This window comes from Cibotium barometz, chromosome 4 (genome assembly GCF_041138505.1).
Source record: "Cibotium barometz isolate CiBa-2024 chromosome 4, ASM4113850v1, whole genome shotgun sequence".
Lineage (NCBI taxonomy): Eukaryota > Viridiplantae > Streptophyta > Polypodiopsida > Cyatheales > Cibotiaceae > Cibotium > Cibotium barometz.
This window is the reverse complement of record NC_141049.1, coordinates 1237108-1260686: the sequence shown is the minus strand read 5'-3', so window position 1 is coordinate 1260686 and position 23579 is coordinate 1237108. Positions and strand designations below refer to the sequence as shown.

General features: G+C 42.6%; 1 protein-coding gene across 1 annotated transcript; it reads left to right on the top strand.

Annotated features, from left to right (window-relative positions):
* Window positions 1–3284: 3284 nt before the first annotated feature.
* Window positions 3285–6881, top strand: LOC147638787 (uncharacterized). Its single transcript, XM_086784394.1, has one exon. The coding sequence runs from the start codon at window positions 3747–3749 to the stop codon at window positions 6579–6581; it is 2835 nt and encodes a 944-aa protein (XP_086640520.1). The 5' UTR covers window positions 3285–3746; the 3' UTR covers window positions 6582–6881.
* The last annotated feature ends 16698 nt before the right edge of the window (window positions 6882–23579 follow it).

Here is a 23579-nt window from a genome sequence, read left to right as displayed (position 1 = left end):
ATGTCTCTACTTTTTTAAAGCATGAATAACAACAAAATGCTCTTTCTCATACATAGGCCACTTTATCTAAGGATCAATTAGCTTTTTACTTTCAAAAGAAAATGGTTTGCCCATCATGGAACAACGCAGCTCAAATAGCATACTCATCAGCATCCTTTTCAACCATAAATGGTTTACTTGGATCCAAAATTTGTAACATAAGAGGAGTGGCTGGGTTGATGTTTCAATTCATTAAAGCACCCATCCAATTCCTTAGTCCACTCAACAAGCTTACACTTATTTTACTTACCTTTCTCCACCCCTTTTTAAAAAATCAAAAGAGCAAAGAAATCTTTGCATAATTCCAAATAAATTTCAAAAAATTTAACAAATCCTAAAAAGGATTCGACTTGGGTAATGGTTCTTAGGATTGGCCATTCACAAACCTTCCTAATCTTCTCATTATCAATGCAAACACCATTAATAGTGTTAATACTATTACTTGGGCATGTATTTTATACAACATGATGATGGCATAGTTATTTGCAATCAAAGTAAATCAAGGCACTGCTCAAGTTCAATATGAAAAGTTGTAAACCAATCTCTACACCAATGGAACCTAGTATAAAGCTTAGTGTATAGGATGCTGGTGAAACATAATCACTTATGATCAGTTCCTAATCTATTTGTGTAACTCATGGCTAGACATGTCACAACTCTCAAGTTCATGAATTGCCCAGGTGCTAAGTATTGGAAGGCACTTAAATGTATCTTCAGATACTTGCAAGACACTCAAGATCTCGGATTGTTCTATGCTAAGGGAGGTAATTTACAACTATAGGCCTTCAATGATTCTGACTGGGTATGTGATTATGATACACGATAGTCAACATCTGGTAGCTTTTTCTTTCCTAGCAATTTGTACATATCTAGGCTAAGCAAGAAGCAGCCAACTATGGCAACATCATCCTATGCAGCTGAATACAGAACAGTATTTCACTTTTGAAGGTAGATTTGGAGAGATGGTCCAACGTACAATTAACGCATCTGTCAGTCATGCCTACCCTCCACCTTTGTAAGTTCAAGATTAGGTCTATTCTTGATTCATATGAGTTGTAAAAACCACAACAAGGGTTGATGCAAGCCAGGTCCTACTCCAAATCCAACAGATCCACTACTACATACCATATTGCTACACCCTATTCTCGCATTGGTGTGGAGATGAAGGAATGCAAATACACTATATGCATCATCAAGCATCACTAATTTAGTTATGACCCTGATTGAGCATACTATCATAGCTTTTGAAGCATGGCAAGTTCTAAAGAACTAGTATGAGACAAGGAATCGAACAAGGATTCAAAACCTTAAGAATCAACTTGCAACAAAAAGGCATTTTGATGAAGAAGTAGCAACAAAGCAGTTCATGTCACGGCATTTTGATGAAGAAGTAGCAACAAAGCAATTCATGTCACGGCACTGAGACCAGTGAAGAATTAACACAAAGATGCATCATAATGTTACCCCCGAAGTATTACAGTTTGGTGACCTAACTAAACATGTGATCCCAATAGCAATTGGAGATATGCCCTTAGGCTTCTCCTTAGGGCTAGCACCAAGTATGTTCAGGTTAAAAGCTTACCTAGCCTTACTAAAATATGTCAACTTTTAAAGTTCATAGATTTCCCATCCACTAAGTATTGGTAGGCAGTTAAATGTATCTTCGAATACTTGCAAGACACTCAAGATCTTGGACTGTTCTATGCTAAGGGAGGTGATTTACAACTATAGGTCTTCAGTGATAGGCTAACTGGGTATGCGATTATGATACACGATAGTCAAGATCTGGCAGCTTTTTCTTTCTTGGCAATTTGTGCATATCTTGGCCAAGCAAGAAGCAACCAACTATGGCAACATCGTCCTGTGGGCAGTTGAATACAGAGCAACATTTCACTTTTGAAGGTAGATTTGGAGAGAGAGCCCAACATGCAATTAACGCAATTGTCGCTCATGCCCACCCTCCACCTTTGGAAGTTCAAGATTAGGTCTATTCTTGATTCATATGAGTTGTAGAAACCACTACAGGGGTTGATGCAAAGCCAAGTCCTTCTGCAGATCCAACAAATCCACTACATACCGTACCGCTAGATCCTATTCTCGCTATGGTGTGGAGATGAAGGAATGCAAATACATTATATGCAGTTCATGTCACGGTGAATAAAAAAAATTACAAGATCAAATGGCGACGGTGAGGATCACTAAGACCAGTGAAGAATTAGTACAAAGATGCATCAAGTATTACCCCCCAAGTATGATAGTTTGGTGACCTCACCGAACATGTGATCCCAACAGCAATTGGAGATAAACCCTTAGGCTACTCCTCAAGGTTGGCAACAAATATATTCAAGTTAAAAGCTTACCTAGCCTTACTGAAATATTTGCCATTGAGAGGTTTTCTTTTAGAGCCATGAATTATCCCTCTTCTTCACGAATCCCATGTGAGCTTCTATATCTTTAAACTTTAGAAGGGGCCTCGACTTGGTCATCCTTCCTCACTTGATGACTGATGTGTCTTTGACTCCCATTTGCTTACATAACTTAATCGTGTCTTCCTTGGGTTGAGCTACCCATGGGGACTTCAGTCACTCTAATGGTAAAGCCATAGTGTGTCTACGCTTATCCTCTTCAAGTTTGGGCATCATAATTTCATTTTGAGAGACTGAAGGTTTGAACTTCTTTTGATATAGGATATGACCACAAAACCTGAGGCAGACAAATTAATAGTATGTATTGGGTGGAAAAGTGGAAAGGTCCCTGGATTTAAGTTGCATCATACGATGGAGTCAGATGTCCAATATTGATTTACACATTAATTTCATGGCTTCCCCAATCTAGAGTTGACTCTTGTTGATTGGTGGAAACAAATGTGATTTTTATTACCAAGGGATATTACCTTGGCAACGGGATGGGCAAGCACAACACCTCAATTGCTGATGGATACATTTCCAATTTTCCTACTGGTAGTGAGCCATTTCCCTGTTCATGCACTGCCAATGGGGCCATCTTGCTTGATGTTTGCAACAATTCCATTGGTGAGATGTGTACAATGTTAAAGTGACCCCATGAGGAGCCTTGGGCATTGTGTCACCTCGAATATTTAGATGTGCAAACCCCCTTTTCTTGGGCATTGAATCGTTTCCACCGTTTAGAATCTAGATGTATAAAGTTTAAAGCCCCTAATGTAATAGTATGTAAAATGTATGAAGGTAGTTAATTGCCTTCCTTGGACAATTAAGGTTGGGCGGGGTCCAAAAGGGAAGGGGCGCAACCGCAAGAACGGGGCAGGGGAAGGGGGCTGCCCGTGCGCGCGCAAGGGCTTGGGGGGAGCTGCGAAGAGGCAACGAACGGGCAGGCAACGGGAGCAGTCTCGGAGGGGGGGCGCGGGGGGAGTGTAGAGAAAAGCGAGAAGCGAGAGTGCAGTCCCAGGCTCACTCCTGCTCTCCTCCTTGGTTATGGGCCCTCTCTCTCTCTCTCTAGTCCTCTGGCGCTGCCCTCGAGCGTTGCTGCTTCTGCAGCCATTTGCTCGATCGCAGCTCGCAGGAGCCACCCTCGAGAATCACTTGTTACATGTGAGCATGGAGGGAGACAAGGGGAAGAGCCAGTTGGCTTGTGATTTTGCACTGTAGAAGCTGCGCCCCTAACCTTGACCGACTCCCCCTCGATACCTCAAGTTTAACCCTCTTAAATACCTCCGGTTAACCACACGCATGTCGCCCTGCTATATTGGTGACGGTTGCCAACTAGATGATGAAGGTGGCAGTTGCCCGAATCATCATAGCATTGCCATCTCTGCTTCTCTGACCCCAGCAGTAGACACAAGTAGAATGGAGGATCAACAGCATCAGGAGGAGGAGGAGGGGAAGCGCACGCCGCAAGAGATGGAGGAGCAGGCCAATATTGATATGGAGGAGGCCATAGGCGTGGAGGAGGGAGTTGGGGCTGTTAATCTTGAATCGGATGCCCAATCCAAGTATGGAGAGGCGTTAATGCAAACGAACAGCTGCTGCGATTATCAGCAAGTGGAGGTGAGCTATCATGAGCGCCCAATCGATGCCTCTGCCAACAATGCCATTGCTGCTGCATCAGCTGCCGGAGAGGACAAGAAGCTCCAATATGCTCTTCGCAGCAATCCCAAGAGAAGCCGGCGATTCTTCGATCCAGACTACGCGCTGGAGTTGGTGTCCCCCTTGGCCCCCTCCACCGTTACGACCACCACAATTTCCTCCGCTACTACTGCGGCGGCTGATACCGTTGCTCCTCCTCCTGCTGCCGCCGCTACAGCTGCTGCTGCTCCTCCTGCTGCAAGTGCACCCATCAAGAAAATTAACTCCCTCTTCTCTGAGAAAGCCCGGGCCTGCACCGAGTGCGGCAAGCAGTTCCCTTCTTGGAAAGCTCTCTTTGGGCATATGCGATGCCACCCAGAAAGGCAATGGAGGGGCATCCAACCGCCGAATTCCTTGGCAATCGCGAGGGACAAATCCTTCATCAAAGAGGGCAATGCAGCCCACTCAACAACATCACAGCACCAGCTGCTTCTGCAGCACAACGCCATTGCCAAATCTCCGGCGGTTGCAGCAGCAGCAGCGACCAAGTGCCCCAGCCTCTGGGAATCCGAATCAGAGAATAGCAGGGCACTTGCCCACCTGGACGATTATGTGGAGGAAAGCGATACAGAGAGCATCGAAGCAGCTTACATGAATGGGAGAGACCAGGAGAGCCCCAAGACGCACAATTGGATGAGGGGCAAACGCTCCAAACGCTCCTTGCAAGATGTGGTGTCCGGCCAATTGTCTGAGTCGGGCACCCCACCCGAAGAGGTCATGGACGAGAGGGACATGGCGGACTGCCTGGTCATGCTGGCCTTTGCGGCCAAGAGCAAGGCGGATGAGCCCTCCGATTGCGATTCTGGGCAGGCGGAGCTGGATTGGGAGGTCCATTCGGGACCACCTCTTGCTGCAGAGACAAGAGAGAGGATGAAGGAGAAGAAGAGCTATGGGTGCGTGCAGAAGAGCATTCTTTTCTTGGCAAGAGAAGGCAAAGCGGAGAAATGGGAGGGGGATCACGAGAAGGTATCGTGGGAGCGCAAGAGCAAGTTCGAGTGCAGCACCTGCAAGAAGACATTCAGGTCCCATCAAGCATTGGGAGGTCACAGGGCTAGCCATAAGAAGGTAAAGGGTTGCTTTGCCCGAACTAATGCAACAGAGGAGGTAGCCCTGCAGGAGGCGGCAGAGATGACTACCACCATGACGACAATGATGGAGCAGCAGGAGGAGGAGCCTGATGCTGCTGCAAAGAAGAGAGCAGAGGAAGAGGAGGGGCCGCCTTTGGAAGAGATGAGTATGGGCCAGTTCCTGCAATGTTCCATCACTTGCAATGAGAAGATGGAGGAAGACCAGTACGATTTAGCCATGGCCATGGAAAAGAAGAAGCTCAAGCATCAAACCTCCTCTTGTTCCTCTTCTTCCTCTCTCATGGCAGCCACAGCAGCAGCAGGGACTCTGCTAATGCACCATCATCATCAACAACAGCAGCTGCCGCAACAACAGCCCAAGATCCATCAGTGCTCTATTTGCCACAGAATTTTTGCCACTGGCCAGGCTCTGGGAGGCCACAAGAGGTGCCACTGGGGAGGGAGCGCTGCACCTGAAAGCAGCAAGAAGGGCACTCCAAAGCAAGACAGTGATGGTGGTGGTGGAGGGTGCGCTCCTCCTCTTCAAGCTTGCTTGGGTATCTCCACTTCCGAGAGGAGCTCTGAGCTAAGCAGAAAGGGCAGACAGGACTCAGGCTCTTTTGCCTCTGCTCAAGCTTGGATGAACGTTTCTGAGGTGACAGAGAAGGCGTCTGAGCAGCTCTCCGAGCTCAGCAGAAAGGGCAGGCAGGACTCCACCTCTGGAGATGATACCAAGGGTGGCCATGCCTATGTCCAGAACTGGTTGGGGGCGTATGTTTCGTCCGACAAGATGGCACTGGGAGCACGTTGCAGTGATGACAATGATGATGATGATGATGAGGATGGTGGTGATGGTCATGGTGTTGGTGGTGTCCCTGCTCAGAAGCGATGGTTTGAAGGATTCTCTTCTAACTCCGAACATAGCAAGACGCGTATAGCAGGAAAGGAGACAGGCTCAGTGGATGCTGGTGCTGAGGCATGGTTTGGGAGCTGTGTTTCTGAGAAAGGCTGTGAATGCAGCATCTATGCTCATCATCATCAAGTTTCCTGCTATGATAGTGGTGGTGGTGGTGTTCCAACGGAGGCAAAGCAGCATCTGGAACTCTATAATGCGGCTCCACCCAAAGACGAGCTGCTTGACCTCAACTTGCCAGCCCCTGTGGAGGACGCGGAAGAAGGTGCTTGCTCAACCACACCCCTAATACCTGTTGATCATCATTATCATCAAGATAATGAACTCTTGCCCCGCTCCCCCCACCGCCCTCGCTCCTGCTTCACCTTCCTTGGACCTGCCGCTGCTCCCAACTGGCTTCAAGAAGACGGGAGAGCGGCTGATGCTTGCCATATCTACCACTTGGACACGAAGCAGTGACAGCACACTTGAAAGATTTTCCTGCACCGGTCTTACAAGAGAGAGCAGCAGGTAAAGTCACACTGTTTCAGTACAACACACACACACACACACACACTACACACACATTATAAAATTACACAATAAAAATCATAAGACGTTAGCCTCTAGGCTCTGCTCCCCAACATTTTGCTTCGAAAGGAACATGCCGTTATACAATAGCATGACAAAGTACTACTACCCTGCATGACTTTCCACGCCTCACGAGTCACTACCATTCATCATTCTCGAAAAATATTTGCATGTTAACAGTTTACATTCTCTCTCTCTCTCTCTCTTGACTCTCTCTCTCTCTCTCTCTCAATCTCTCTCTCTTGACTCCCAATGACTAAATTGTCAAAATAACATGTTTATATTTCCATTTCTCCAAGTGTAGGTCTTTTAATGTGTACAATTGCCATGCGCTAAACACACGTGTGTCGATGTGTCCTAAAGTATGTGTCCCGAAGTGGGTGTGTCACTTGTATCTGACATAGAGGTCTTTAAGACCCTTGTCAGATGGGATAATGGCTATGAGATCACGCGTGGTCTGTCTCTATTTTCGGTGCATCAGATTGAAAAAGTAACCTAGGAATGATGGTCGGCCATTATTTTTGATGGTTGAATCGAAAAAAAGAATTAAACTAGAGGTGATAGTCGACCACTATAATTTTTCGGTGTTTCGAGTAAACTAGGGCCTTGCATAAACTAGGCGAGCATGGTAAAGTGGGAAAAGTAAACTAGGGAGAGCGTAAACCCAGGAAGTAAACTAGGGAGAAGAGAGAAAACCAGGAAAAACTAGGGAAGTAAACTAGGGGCCTGCGATTTAAGTTCAGAACGTGCTGGTAACAGTGTATTGGTTAGAGCTTAGCTCTTTAAACTAGAGTTCTTAAGCTCGATTCAAAGTTTCACCACCTACTAACAGTACACCTTTTGGTCTTTGAGACGTAGGACTTAAAAACTTTTTTGGGCACCAAGAAAAAAAAAGTAAACTAGGAAAAATAACCAAACTAGGGAAATCGAAAAAGTAAACTAGGGATGATGGTCGGCCACTATTTTTCAATGTCCCTAGTTTACCTTGAAGTTAGGCCCCAAAAAAATTCTTAGTCCCACGCTTCAAAAACCAAAAGGTTTACTTTTAGTAGGTGAAGCATTGAGTCTGAGACCTCTGGCTTAAACAACTAAGCTCTACCAATAAACTATTACTACCACATTGCCCACCCTCTTTTTTTACATTCAACACAATCTAGTTTAAATACTTTACTTCCCTAGTTTACCCTCTCTTCCCTAGTTTATCCTCTTTACTTCTTGGATTTACCCTCTCCCTAGTTTACTTTCCTTAGTTTACTCTCACTCCCTATTTACTTGTATACAAGGCCCTAGTTTACTCGACACACCACCAAAACATGGTGGCTAGCCGTTGTCCCTAGTTTACTTTTTTCCCCTAGTTTACTTTTCGATCCGATGCACCGATAACGTGGTGGATCATGTGTGATCTCATAGCCATTGATCCCATCTAACATGGGTCTTAAAGACCCTGTGTTATATAATACCGAAGACAACCAATCAACAAATCACGTATGATATGTGGCAGCATGAAAGGGGATGGGAATCGAAAGTGAGATCTTTTAATTAGGAGCCCAATGAATAAGTCATTAGACCATAGTATGGTGTGTGGAAAACGTGCACACACATGGTCAAAGAGAGAGAGAGAGAGAGAGAGAGAGAGAGAGAGAGAGAGAGAGAGAGAGAGGCATCCATAAACTAAGTCTAGAGCTCATAAACTAAGTCTAGAGCTCATAGTAACTCTACAAGTAAAAAAAAACATGCCATATGGCATTAAGCAAATGTGTAAGAGGTTTGAATAGTCATGCACTTTGTAAGGGTATTTTGACGATGAGTTAAGGATTATGTTTGCATTAGTAAAGGTCAAATTTGACATCTTACCACATTATAATAGTGAATTATGGTTCTACCATCTTGATTTCTTGGGTTGACATGCTATGTAATAGTGGTGGACTATGGTTGCACATTCATTATCTCTTGAAAGTAACATCTATGAGAGTATAACATGGCTTTCGTCCTTAGATACATGAGAGAATAATAATTGACTCTTTACATCCTTCTATTGTGAGCTTCCACACATGGTGGCATGTGTAGCCATGATTGGGCCTATGGTGAGTAGTATCTATGTAAGCATAACTCTCACGCATATCTTAATGATAACTATATCTTTTGATAACCCACAACTATATCAAGGTATCATTAGTATAACATGGCTTATCTTCATGTTTAACATGTTTAGACTTTGATTAAAGTGATAAAAGGAGCCAATTTAAGATAAGGATTTGGTACTTTAAACATTGATCATGCACCCCTTAAGGGCATTTAACTAAGGATATTGAGTATCAAACAAAGGGAAAAAAATTTCATAAAGTAGTAGAATGCGTGTCATGTTAGATGTTTATATTTAGACATCAAATTGTTGATAGTGATTTATCTTCAAAATTACAAAATTTGTAATTAGTTTGTATGGTGATAAATTTTAGATTCATCCACGTAACTTAAAATAATAATGAACTGTGTCAAGAGAGAAGAGCACACTCAACACCAACATACACTTTTGATAATATAAAATAGTTAATAGTAAAATATCTTCAAAATCACAAGATTTGTAATTAGTTGGTATGTTGATAAATTTTAGCTTCATCCATGCAACTTAAAACATATAATGACTTATTTATATTTATAACATAAAATTGTTGACAGTACACCAACACCATTTAATGTGTCAACATGTCACACTAGCCCTAAAAATCTTAGGGGTTATGATTCTTTTAAGCGTTTTCATAAGTATGACTATGAATGAATATATATAGTTTTTTAATTAAACTACATGGTGCTCCCTTTTTTTACATATGAAAACATGCTTGTTGATCCTTCTTACACATGCATTCATATTGAAATACAAAAATCCAAGTTACTCCCCACTTGTTCCACATGATAGCCCTAGACCCTTTTTGTGTGTGCCCATCACTTATAGCCCTTTAAAATTTACGTAGCCCATTGATGAAAATTTGAATCCGCCTATATTTAAATGAATCCACCTATATTTAAATAAATCCACCTATATTTAAATAAATCCACCTATATTTAAATGAAGGCAAAAGCTTCAACTCTGCTAGCACCACATCTCAAAATTTGAGGCAAGGTCAGCTTTGAAAGCTATAATGAAATCCTCATTAGTGCCTATCTCACTACCATGTCATCTACATAGAGAATGATAACACGTAAATCTTGTTTGTCCTTTTTCACATATAAAGTGCTTTTGTAGGACTATTTTAAAATCTCTATCCAATCAAATAAGCATGAATCTTCTATACCAAGCTCTCAGAGATTGTTTCAAACCATATAAAGCTTTATTAACCTTACATATACCTTTTGTTCTTACTTAAGTTGGGAAAAACCCGTTAGTTGACTCATAAATTTCTTCCTATAAGTCACTATTCAAGAACATTGTTTTGATGTCCAATTGGTGCACTTTCCATCCATGATGGACTGCCAAAGCAATATAGCAAATTAAAAAGTGGTCATACGGGAAGTAGGAGCAAAAGTTTCATCATAATCACTCCCTTTCTACTGGGCATAACATTTTGCAATAAGTTTGGCCTTGAATCTCTTAACGAAACCATCTGCCACTCTCTTTGCTTTGAAAACCAACTTAGTACCAATAGCTTTCTTGCCAAGTGGTAGATCCACTAAGTCCCAAACAAGTACCATTTTTTTGTAAAGCTTTCACCCAATTGGTAGATTTACTAAATCCCAAGTACAATTTTTCTACATGGCATAAATTTCATCCTATATGGCTTTCACCTAATTTGGATCTTCTTGAGCCTCTTTAAAAGACTCAAGTTCACCTACATCATCATGTAGAGAACTTAGAAATGCAAACTGAGCAATATCTATTGGTTCTAACACTAGATCTAGTCTACCAAGGAGCGAATAAGTTGCTATCCTACAATGTGCTTCTAACCCATCTAAGCATAAGCCTAGATTCATTGATTGTTGATCTTTCAACATCATCCAGTTAATCTAAAGTTGGTGGTTCAAATCCTTAAGCATTACCCCCTTGCAACAAACAAGGATCAGTAGGAAATCTACTAAGAATCAACAAATACCGACACATGTAATAACCCATCAAACATGTTTGGAGAATCGGTATAGGCATGCTTATTGAATTCCATCACATTGAATCCTCTGCAAAAAAATCTCTACTGATAAGAATCTTCTTTGTGAGATAATTATAGAGACGATAATCTTTGCTTTCAACACTATAACCAATAAAAATGCATCTCATTGCCTTGTCATCAAGCTTAGTTCTGCTTTATGCTGGCACATACGTATACGTCACATAACCAAACACACACATGTGCTTAGTTCTACTTTATGCTGGCATATACACATGTTGGCATATGTGTATATGTTAAATAACCAAACACACGCATGTGTTTAACCTTAGGTTTTCGATTAAACCAAGCCTCATAAGGAGTGTTTGTCTTCAAAGCTTTAGTGGGACACCTATTCAGTACATAGATAGCACAAACAACTACTTCCATCCAAAACTTATGTGGGAGCTACTAACCTTTAACCATGCATCTAACCATCTCCATGAGAGTCCTATTTTGTCTCTTAGCAACACCATTTTGCTATGATGTATAAGGAGTTGCATACTAATGCTGAATAACTTTTTATGCCAAAAAATCTTTGAATGTATTAGACATATACTCCCACCCTCTATCTAAATAGAGAGTTTGAACTTTTAAGCCAGTTTCATTTTCAACCATAGTAATAAGGTGTTGAAAATGATAAAATACCTCTAATTTTTCTTTCATGGAATAAGACATATTTGTTGTAGTCAACAATGAATGTAACAAAGTATAATTTTCCTCCCAAATAAGTAGTCCTCATTGGACCACACACATCACTATGTATGAGCTGCAATTTAAGATCAGCTCTATCTGCTACATTCTTCAGGAAAGGTTGGTGAGAAAGTTTACTAAGGATGCATCCTTCATAAATATATCTTGGTGGTGGATCAAGTTAGAAAATCCTCTAACATCCCAATGTTTCTATAAACGCAACAAACCATCAATAAAAGTATGGCCAAACCTAGCATGCCACAAACTAGGCATCCTTCATTGCATTAGAAGTGCTAGACACACAATGTCACACCTATCATACATGTTCAATTTGTACAAACCACCAGTGGTTAAAGATCCAATAAGCACAATCTATTGTCCTATTCTCTTTTATGGGCAATGCATTTATCATTTGCGAATTCAACACATTTAACATTAAGACCCCCCTTGCTAGAGTGGGCACAGAAAGCAAATTCTTTTGAATTCTTAAAACAAAAAATATATTCAAAAGTAAATATATCCTCACCTATTAGTATTGAGAACTATCTTACCAATACCTTTGTTAGCACATGTAAATATATCCTCACCTATTAGTATTGAGAACTATCTTACCAATACCTTTGTTAGCACATGTAATAGTGTGACCACCTTACATAATCTCCGTATGTTTGACCAAACTTCTTTGAGAAGTTATGTGCTTAGAAGCACCACTATCAAGAAACCAATTGTCAAAGATAGTTACACTAAGACATGCATCTTGTTCAGGATTATAACTGTAAACATCCATTAGTGAGACAATTGCAACACTGAGACAGTTGCACTTAGATATACATCTTGTTTAGGATTATAACTGTAAATAACCATTAGTGAGAAGTTTGCATGGACAACATTAGAAAAGTTCTCTTTCTTTGAACTATAATTATTAGAAGCAAAACTGTTAGAATCCTTGTTGGGTGGATTCCTTTTTCTTCTTTTCTTGATTTTGAATTTTGAAGAAATTTCCAATTGCATAATTGGGAAATACGGACAAGTCACCTTCTTTGGCTGTTTGGAATCACCCTTAGCCTGAAAAGTTTCGTTTAAATTGGTCTTCCACTAATATTTCTTACCATTATTTTTGGCTGCTAGAGCCTGATCATTGTGTTAAAACTCTCAGAGGCTTTTTGCAAGATTATTTCTTCTACAACAATAAGCTAACAAGATTCTAAAAGGTAAGAGGGGCTACATTACCTCTCAAAGAAAGTCAAAGGGAAGTATTAAACCCAGATAAGATTCATGCAAAGAGTTAAGGGTGATGTTAACCATTTTCTTGTCAAGAATGATCTCATCAATGTTAAGAAGTTATTCTCCTAAGTCCAATAACTTAGTTAAGTATTCATTCATGGACCCGTTCTCTTGCATTTTCTCATTATCAAGTTGCCTTTTGAGAAAAACAATGCATGCATCATTTTTAGCTTGATACATAGTTTCTAGAGTGTTCTAAGCAAGCATGGAAGTTTTACGAGAGTGAATGTGCGAAATAATTAACCTTTTAACTGACAAGGCAATCAAGGCCAAAGCTTGAGCATCATGTGAATCTTACCTCCTTTGGTCAATGTAGTTTGAGGGACTTGAGATTGAGTCTATTGGCCCTGCCCCTTTTGAGAAGTAGCAGGAGTAATTACACTGGGTGGAAATCGTCACCACTGACATGACCCCATAAGTCCTTACAATAAGGATATTTCCAACCATAAAACTCTATTTGGTAATTTGACCCATTTAATTTATCCTCTTTGGAAAAAAATACCAAATAAATCATTGATAGAGTTGTTGGCCATACTTGACTGCTACTGAATTTGAGAAGGAAATATGTAAAAAGTAAGCTTGAGCTAAAGTTAGTAGCAGGTGCTGATGAACGGTCTAAAAGCTATTAAAAAGTAGTAGTAGAATCGGACGACCCTTGAAAGTGAAATCGGATGATCCGAGAAAGTTGAATCGAATGATCACAGAAGTAGAATCACCAAAGTTGGTGGATCGTCAAGGTAAGATCACCAGGGTAGAATCATTGAACAATCTGACTTTTAGAATCAAGCGATCAGACAACATAAAATCATTGAAAAGTGAAATCGTAAAAGTGGAATAGACAAAAAGAAAAATCGAAAAAAAAGGTGGAATTGGCCGATCCAATAAACTGGAATCAGTTGATCAAAAAGTGAAATCAGTCGAGCAAACAAAATCAAGATTCAAGAGTTGAATCGGTTGACTATAAACTTGAAAATAGTTTACAGAATCAAGCGATTACATTTGAAAACAACCTCATATGAAAACGATCACAAAAGCACGCAATTCTATCCCCACCACATGTTGCATGGGTGAAGCATGAGGTCCCGAATGAGTCGCTCTACCCTCTCAATGTGATTTTCACTGTCAAAATATTTTATAGATAGAGGCACCTATGAAGATTTTCCTATCATACAATCTATAAAGCTATAATTTCCAAGAAAAATTCTTGTCCTTTATAATTATTGGAGCATTAAGCATAATAGAACATTAAGTATAATTATTGCCCACATACCCTATCATAGGTGTATTTCATAATTATTGGAGCATTAAGTATAATAATTGCTCACCCAAGCAAGCTTGTTTTATAAAAATGCATGCCCAAGTAAACCTATTTCATAGAAGATAAAACCATAAACCTAGTTCATACAAAAAAGGTGTGAGTCTACAGATATGAGTCTAAATGTCCTAAATGTGAGCCTAAATCTATAGATGTGACTAGAGGTGTGAGTCCACTATACATGAGTCTAGAGGCATGAGGCTAGAGATATAAGCCTATAGATATGAGTCTATGGATGTGGACCATACCATCTTGAAGCCACGGCTATGCCCTTCCCAGCAGGCTCCAAGCCACAGCCGTACCATTGTGAAGCCATGCCCGTACATTGCTAAAGACAGCAGACCGTACCCTTCTCAGCACCTGAAGACATGGCCGTTCCATCTTGAAGCCACGACCATAGCATCTTGAAGCCATGGCCATACCCTTAGGCTCAAGCCACAGCCGTACCATTGTGACGCCATAGCTGTACCATTCTGAAGACATGCCTGTACCATCTTAAAGCACGCATGTGTCCTTCCTAGAAATCTATAAAAAGGGCCCCACTAGCTCATTTCCTTCACTCTTTTCTCTCTCCCTAGCCAAACTCTTGCCAATTTTTTTCTCAAGCTCTCCCCTTTCTCCACCCACCTCCTATTCTCAGCAGCATGGCCGCACACTCGAACTCTTCTTACTACAAGGTCCTCCCCCATACCCCTCAGAAGAAGAAGCACCTAGTAGGGGGCGTTTTGAAGAATATGGGAAGCACCCCGCCTAGTTGTCACACTCGGGTTAAAGTGAGACTCTAATACACAAGGTTAGTGGCCACATTGTCCACAGCCTTATGAAGAATAATCATAAGGTGGAGCATAAGCTCCTTTACTATACAGGGCCATTGCAAACTAGCAATGGCCCTGTCACGACCCGCCAGGAGCAAATTGAGCTTGACGGCCTACCCACATTGGAAAATTAGAGCCAAGACTTGCTGATTTGCCTCCTTTTTACCGAGACCTATGGCACCAATGCCGCCACAAGACAGGTGCTGGATAACGAGGGCCACCCCTAATCCATCTCAGTCTAGACCTTGTTTGAGAGGCACTCCATCTCCCACACATGGAGTAGCCTTATGTTTGCTTTGCCAACACCATGTGCCATGTTCGTGGCACTTACCAAGGTTCCATCACCAAGGACGGGGTCGAGTGGCACAATATCACCCAACAGGAGTTGGTCATGCTTGCCCTGGCCCTTTCTTTTGTTCTCACCACCCGTTGGACCGACCATTTCAGTCAGTGCCACCTATCTACCCTCGCGCTCGGGTCCAGCAAATCAAGGAGTGCTCGTGAATTGGGGTGAGTACCTCCATAGAGAGCTCTATGCAATTTGTGTGAACCCAAAGGGGAACCTTGCAGTGGCCTCACTCATTTTATGAAGGTACTTTATCATGCCGGAGGGAGGATTGATGTCCCCAGAGTCGTCCAGCTAGAGGGTATCATCCCCACCCCTCTCCCCTCGCCTCTCTCCTCTCCCACCTCTCCACCCCCTAAATGCCATCACCTTGACCCTCAACACCAGGAGTACGCTCCCCCCCACTCCCCTATTGGAACAAATATAGAGGCACATGCTATTGAAGCCCGCCAAAAAGCTGCTGATGAAGAGGAGGAGAAGTGATGCACCGAGTTTTTTGATCAGAATCTATTTGAGAGACCCCCGCCACATGGGTCATCTCTACCCCCTCCTCACTTCTCTAAAGCTGGCCCCTCCTCCCCTGCCTCTTCCTAGTGCAATACCTTGGAGACCCTTTGTTGGGCGCATATCGACAACTTCCAATCACAAGAGGCATACTCTAAGGGCAACCGTTCCACCCACGATGCCATACCAAATTTCACTCAAGGCCCAAGAGCTCATGAGCCAAATGACTGACTATATGTAGAGACAACAAGAGTAAGTCACAGTGGCACAACAACAACATATGCTATTCGTAAAGACAATCAGCGAGACGAGCAATAGGCAGAGTCAGGAGGCCCTCCACGAGGCCACAATGGCCAACCATAACCTTTGAGCGGCCCTGGAGGATCGCGAGAGTACCCTCGCCAACACATTGGTCTCCCTCACAGAGCTTCAGCACTAGCTCTAGGCTGCCCAAGATGCCGAACAGCCAGCTCTCCATGCCCTCTCTCACCCAAGAAGAAGCCCATGACCTTCAACAGAGAGCGGCCCAAGTTGAGTAGGACCACCAAACCACCAACCTCACCTTCCAACAGTACAGGGAAGTCAACGAGGAAGCCCTCTGCCGCCACCACAAGGACTCCTAGCTCCAAGTTGCCGGAGGCCCGGGCCACCCCAACCTCCACCCACCCCTTTTGGCCATGTCCCTGGCATGGTCAAGAAAAAAGTCGATGCGGTGATGGACACCACCACCGAGCTCCCCACCCTCACCATCCCTCCCCAAAACCCCGTCCAAGTCCTCGAGCTCAACTTCTGAGCCATCCACCTCAACCTCTTCCAACACAACATCACCTATCTCCCTTGCCACCATGTCATATATCCTCACCAAGCTTCCCCCCGCCTCCATCTCCCTTTTGGCCGCCCTTTTCTTCCTAGGCCAAATCTCCTTCACCCAACTTGACACCCTCTTCGATCTCCCCACTCACCCCCTTTCAACTAGGCACACCTTCTTAGTTGCAGCTGCCAAAGCACTCATGAAAACATCGGCCTTGCTATCCCCCATGGGCTCTGCCCCTATCCCTACTCCTCTACCTGCATCGCCAAAAGCCTTCACTTCCTCCACCACTTGGGGTGGAATATTATCTATGCCACCTACAGGGCCCTCCGCCAGTATGCACTTCCCCCTTACACCCCTCAAGGTCTTCTCATTGTCTATCACAGGTTCCACCTCTAGCTTGAAGTTATCCAGGCCATGGGGATCATGTAATTTGATGACTCCCACGTGGACTTCCCCATGGATTTCTCCCCCCAAGAAGCCATTGATGCTTATTGCTTCTTCCACTCCAAGTGCTCGGATAACAACCCCTCCTCCGATGATGATCACAACGGAGGGGAGGCAGCTAGAAACCCCCTGAACGAGCCACCCCCATCACAAGCTCCCAACCCCCACCACCACCACACCCGGCACCACCACCCTCTGTCTCTTCCCCTCACGATCCTCTACACACCCTCACATCCCCACTCTGCCTCCATCACCAACACCCCCTTCACCCCCCACCCTGAATCTCCATTTGGGTCTCCCCCTTCACCTAAAGGACATACCTTCGACATCGACAAGGCCCCCACCTTTCTTTACCATAACCCTTGCATTGGTACCTTCTTCGTCGGTGGATAGCCCCTCCCCCCTCATTAACCTCACCTCGACATCCCTTCCCCCACACCTCTACCTTTGGAGGAAGGTGAAATCCCCCCACCCCCACCGTAGGAGAATGAAGAGGTGGACCTGCCACCAACCCCTCACTGGCGCGCGATCCCTTGGATCGCACGGAGTTCGAGAAGACAATCAACATCTTGCTCGGTCAACAACTCTAAGAAGCCCCCATCACCAAGGTGATCGACCGTATGGACATCCATGTCCTGCGGCCCTACTTGGACACCAAGCACCGCACATGGAAGCGCCAGCACCCCCATCGTCACAATGAGGCGGTTACCAGTGACCCCCCTTGACTGCTTGCCCCTTCATGTTCGAACTTATGGGTGAGAAACCTACTGCGTCAGCCCTTTCTTTTGAAGTCTTTTATTTGGGAGCAGTATTGCAAGGCGCCACATCAACTCTGGATCAATCTTGATTCCTGCCTATCTGCCTATCCGTTGACACGCTGGTCTTGGGACCTCTTTCATAAAGAGCAAACAAAGAACTCTAAACTTCACTACAACTTCCCATGGTTCGCCTGCATCGAAGGCACCAAGCTCAAGAAGATCCACGCCTTCATCTTAACAAATATGAGAGGAAGTGCCCGATCCAGCCATAGTGGCTACCATTCACTTCTTCCACCTCATCATTACACTCTTGGAAGCTTTCCTGGACTGGAACCACTATCACGAGGGTAGCCAAGGCCTCACCTTTGACCTCAACAAAGGCCCCACTCTTGGAAGCTTTCCTGGACTGGAACCACTATCACGAGGGTAGCCAAGGCCTCACCTTCGACCTCAACAAAGGCCCCACTCTGAAGAAGCTAATTAACTACTATGAGCTCATCCAATGGATGCCTACCTAGTGCCTATAGACCTTTGAAGACATGATGGAGACCACTACTGCTAAGCACACTTGCCAGCTCTGAGGATAGATTTGAATTAGGGAGGGGAGTATGTTAACCACACTGATTAACATCATTTTTCAAGCGTGGTTACGCTTCTTGTAATCCATTGTTATGTAGCCACGCTAAGTGCTTAATGAAAAAGATATATGGGATGACCGAGCTTACAACTTGTGTAATGCCGATCATAGGAATGAGACTAGTTGTACATAGAGCTCCCTAATTGTAAATGGGCGGCGAGCCATTGTAAAAAGTGAGCTCATGTATATAAGTGATTTATGAAATATGAAAAGGGACAATCCCATTATCACAATTGAGTCTTGCCTTCTCTCTCTCTCTCTCTCTCTCTCTCTCTCTCTCTCTCTCTTGTCTCTATGGTGGTAAGCTTGTATTGATGAATGCTTGCTTGCTTGATTGTGGTGTGTGCATGGAATGGATGATTCTTGTCTTGTATTCTCTTCTCCCTCTTCTTGTCTCCTTCTCAAGATCCCTCTGGCATACACATTGGCATTGAGTTGAGGTAGAACTCTATAGCTCCCTTCCTCTTTGTTCACTACCTAGCTTGTGAGGCTCCATTTGAGTGATACAAGTGGAGGTAGAGTGGGCCCCTAGTGGCCTCACATCAAGGAGGTAACCCTCATTAGTGTTGGCTAAGTGCTAGTCTCTGAACCGCCGACCCTTGCATGGCATCTTTCTCTTCTTCTCTCCCTCTCTTGTGCAAGGTAGTATGTTGACTTAGTTAACAGTCAGTTATCCTTTTTAAGGACTCGGCTACACTTAACCCATAAATGATTAATTGCATTTATGCTATTTTCATGCTCCTTCTTTATCCTCATCTCTTGCTTTTTTTTCTTTATGCCCCTTCTTTACCTTCATCTCTTGCTTTTTTCCTTTATGTGCCTTCTTTACCCTCAGCTCTTGCTTTTCTCCTTCATTTCTTCCACTATTTTTTCAACTTGCATCTGCATCATTGAAAAGCATTTGCTTTCTCTCCTGTGCCTATATCTATGTGACTCCATTGCATCCACAATACCAGGTAAGGGATTCTTGTCTACATGTTCTCCTTTCAACTATCTATTGTTTGTTTTAGGACATGGTTACTTGCTATTATGTAAACATGAATCTAAACAAAAAATCCCTTTCCATAAAAATGTGAATCTAAAAAGCTTTCCTTTGATCATAGATAGTATCTATGTCATTCTCTCTATTGTGTCATACTATCTCCAAGGTCCATCACATATATAAGTGTAAAAGGGGTAACAAACCCTAACTTTGAGTTTTCAAGTTAGATTTTCTGTCAAGTCTCTTACACTAACTTGCACTATCCTTTACTTCATAAAGAACTAAAAGCTTCACTAACTTATTCATCACATGAAAAGCGAGATTGGTTTTTCATTCTATTTTCAAAGGGAAAACTCATACACTTGTTTGATTGCACCTTCCTGAACATAATTATTTATTTCTTATCCACTTCCATGATAAAAAATCATATGTGAATATCTCAAGATATTCATGCCAGATTAAAATATCAAGAAATATATGATTCTCATCTCTCTCATCTTCTATTACCTTAAAACCACAATCCAACACTATTTTACATCAAAATACCAATTTTCAATGTACGTGAGTTTCTTCAAAATTCATGTGTGAATATCCACCCTGATTATTCACACACAAAAGCTCGCCCATTTAATTTTGGCTTGGGTTAACACCCTTTCATGCTGTTATTATTTAATTACTATCACCTTAGGATAAAAGTTGCACATAAATTGTTTGAGGCTCTAGGTTTGTTGTAGCCTCAAACTAAGGACATGTTATATGATTATTCTTTGGGATACCTTGGTCTGGAGGTTAGTCCTAGTCATTGGCTATTTACACTTTCTTGTGTTCCCAATTCCTCATCCAAATGGAGAGTAACTAGAACTTAGTTCCATGTGAAGAAGCTTCTATAAATGGAATTTTGTAGAAAGTGGGTATCCTCTTGCTTACACTATGTGTGCTTGTTGTTGGGTGTTTTGTGTGATGCTTCATCATGTCACAAAAGCCCACCCATTTAATTTTAGCTTGGGTCAACACCCTTTCATGCTGTTATTATTTAATTATTGTCATGTTAGTATAAAATTTGCACATAAATTGTTTGAGGCTGTAGGTTTGCTGTAGCCTCAAACTAAGGACATGTTATGTGATTATTCTTAGGGATACCTTGGTTGGAGGTTAGTCTCAGTCATTAGCTCTTTACACTTTCCCATGTTTCCCAATTCCTCTTCCAACTAGAACTTGGTTCCATAGAGGAAGCTTTTGTAAGGGGCTTTTGTAGAAAGTGGGTATCCTCTTGCTTGCACTATGTGTACTTGTCGGGTATTTTGTGGGATGCTCATCCCTAATGATATAGTAAAAGAGATGTTCCAATTGCTGTTATAGTGGTTATTGGGATGCTTGGCCATGGCCAGCTTTAGACAACCCCAGCTCACAATCTAGCTTATAATCGACACAAAATGTTTAAATCAACATGTTGAATGAGCAAACCTTAAAGTTCTTGGTCTTGCACTCATGCTCCTTACATTAGAGCTTCACTCCAAAAGATAAGGCACTTCATTGGAGATTTCCTCCCAAAGACAGTGCGATTTAATGCCATTTTCATGAGGTTGATGGTGCTATTTATAGAGAGTGCCATTTGGTAAATGTGGAGCTTAGAGGACCATGGTGGCTATCGTGTCTAGGAGTGTTCTGATGTTTCTTCATTGAGATCTACATTTAGTTGGCTTATTTCTTCCCAAAGACTCCTCTCTTGAGATAAACATGAAGAGTCTTGCCTTCTTAATAGGGTACAACACTTTGTTGAGTGATGGTTGTTGCTAAGAGATCAAAGGCTGGCTGGTTTAAGGAATCTTGGTTTGATGATGCACTACAATCAATTGTATTATCATTCTCAACAATTATTATTCAGATTAAGTTTGCATGAAAGGGTTTCACTCTGGTGAAACAATCTCTGGTGCTTCCTAAACTAGGTCTAAAAATGAATTCAAACACTTAAGTTTTGCTTAAGCTATAAAAAATAAGTTTTAAAAAAAAACTAGGCTCAGTTCTATAGGCTTACATTTGTGGACTCACTCCTCTAAACTGTTGTGATTGTGCTGCCTAAACATTAAACTGATTGTGAGGCCGCTATGGTGACCATGGCTGGGGTGTTGTTTAATGAGGGCCACCCAAGGGAGAGCCACGTGTTATAGGACATCAAGTTGTGATTGGCTCCCATGTCAACAAGAGCCAATTTTTGGGTGAAACTTGTTGGGGTGGTCATTCCTAATCACAACCGAGCGGGTTTTACTTCCCAATCTTCTTCTTTGAGGTCCACTACCTGGGCCATGTTGACCATGATGTTTTTGCCTTGAAGTTTTGCTTACCGCTATGTGGCTTCCCATTGGGATTTTTCTTTCATCTCTTCATGCTTGAATGGCCCTCAATGCGGTTTCTATGAGTGGGCCATAGTAGCATTTTAGTTTGCTACCATTGAAGTATCCTGCCATCTCGATATCGTCGAGCATTTCGATGCACACTACGCATTGTGGGGTTATCTCAGTGACTAGGAAACGCCCTAAGCCTCTAAATTTAACTTTATTTTTGTGGTTTTTTGTGCTATAGAGGAGGACCATGTCCCCTTCATTCATTTGTTTGTCTTTGAGTTGGTGATCAAACCACTATTTACGCCTCACTTTTTCTACAATCGTGTTGTATACAGTGAGGAGGCATGTTTCATTGAGCTATTCTAGCTCAAATAGGTGACAGAGACAAGAACATTGGCTGTGATTTTTTCCTCTACTGTAATTTTTAAACTGGGTACCAGGAACTCCATAGGCATGACCACTTCAGTACCATAGGTTAAACTAAAGAGTGTTACGTGTGTGGCTGCCCTATAGGACGTATCCGATGAAGACTCCCAAGCTCCTCATGCTCCATTGAACTCCATAGTTGAAGTAGACAAAATCAAACAACAAATAAACATACTAAGCAAATAGCCATCGGTGGATTTACACTCCAAGCGAGCTATGCAATGACTCTAGCAAGTGGTGGGTTGTGGAGGACCCAAAGCTAAATGCCCATCCCCAGAAGCAGCACCAAAAATGGAAACCAAGTCAACATACTACCATGCACAAGAGAGGGAGAGAAGAAGAGAAAGATGCCATGCAAGGGTTGGTTCGGAGACTAGCACTTAGCCAACCCTAATAAGCGTTAACTCCCCGCCGATGTGAGCCCGCTAGGGGCTCACTCCACCTCCACTTGTGTAAATTAAATGGAGCCTCACAAGCTAGGTAGCGAGCAAAGAGAAAGGGAGCTATGGAGAGCTCTACCTCAACTCAATGCCAATGTGTATGCCAGAGGGATCTTGAGGAGGAGATAAGAAGAGGGAGAAGAGAAAACCAGACAAGAATGATCCACTCCATACACACACCACAATCAAGCAAGCAAGCATTCACCAATACAAGCTTACCACCATAGCCACGAGAGAGAGAGAGAGAGAGAAGGAAAGACTCAATTGTTGTGATAATGGGATTGTCCCTTTTCATATTTCATAAATCACTTATATACATGAGCTCACTTTTTATAATGGTCGGCCGCCCATTTACAATTGGGGGCCCAAAACGAGCTTCCTAGCTCTATGTACATCTAGGCTCATTCCTGTGAGACCAGCATTACACAAGTCGTAAGCTCGGTCATCCCATATATCTTTTTCATTAAGTGCTTAGCGTAGTTACATAACAATGGATTACAAGAAACATAACCACACTTGAAAATTATGTTAACCAGTGTGGTAACACGACTTCTTAAAAAGGGTAGACGACACGTGTCAAGACTAGATTAGTTAGTTTTTTTAAGATAATCACATGTGAATTAAATATTCATGACCAAAGAATTTTATTATTTAGGGTTGTATCAGATGTTAACTTCTCTTATACCTTGGAGAAGTCCTTGGTCCCCTTAATTGTTGATGATTTGAAGCACTTTTTTGGGCATGAAAAACTCTAAATATTCACAGCACTAGTTTTTCATGCCACACGATCTTTTAAATTTCCTGATTTTGTGATTCACATGATCACTGTGAAGACCTATGCATGATTTTCGTTGCTCTTAAAACAAGTTATTTGGATGTGAAAAACCCCAGATACTCACGGTCGTGAATTTACACTAGTTTTTCAAGTCAAATGGTCTTATAATTTTGCTTCTT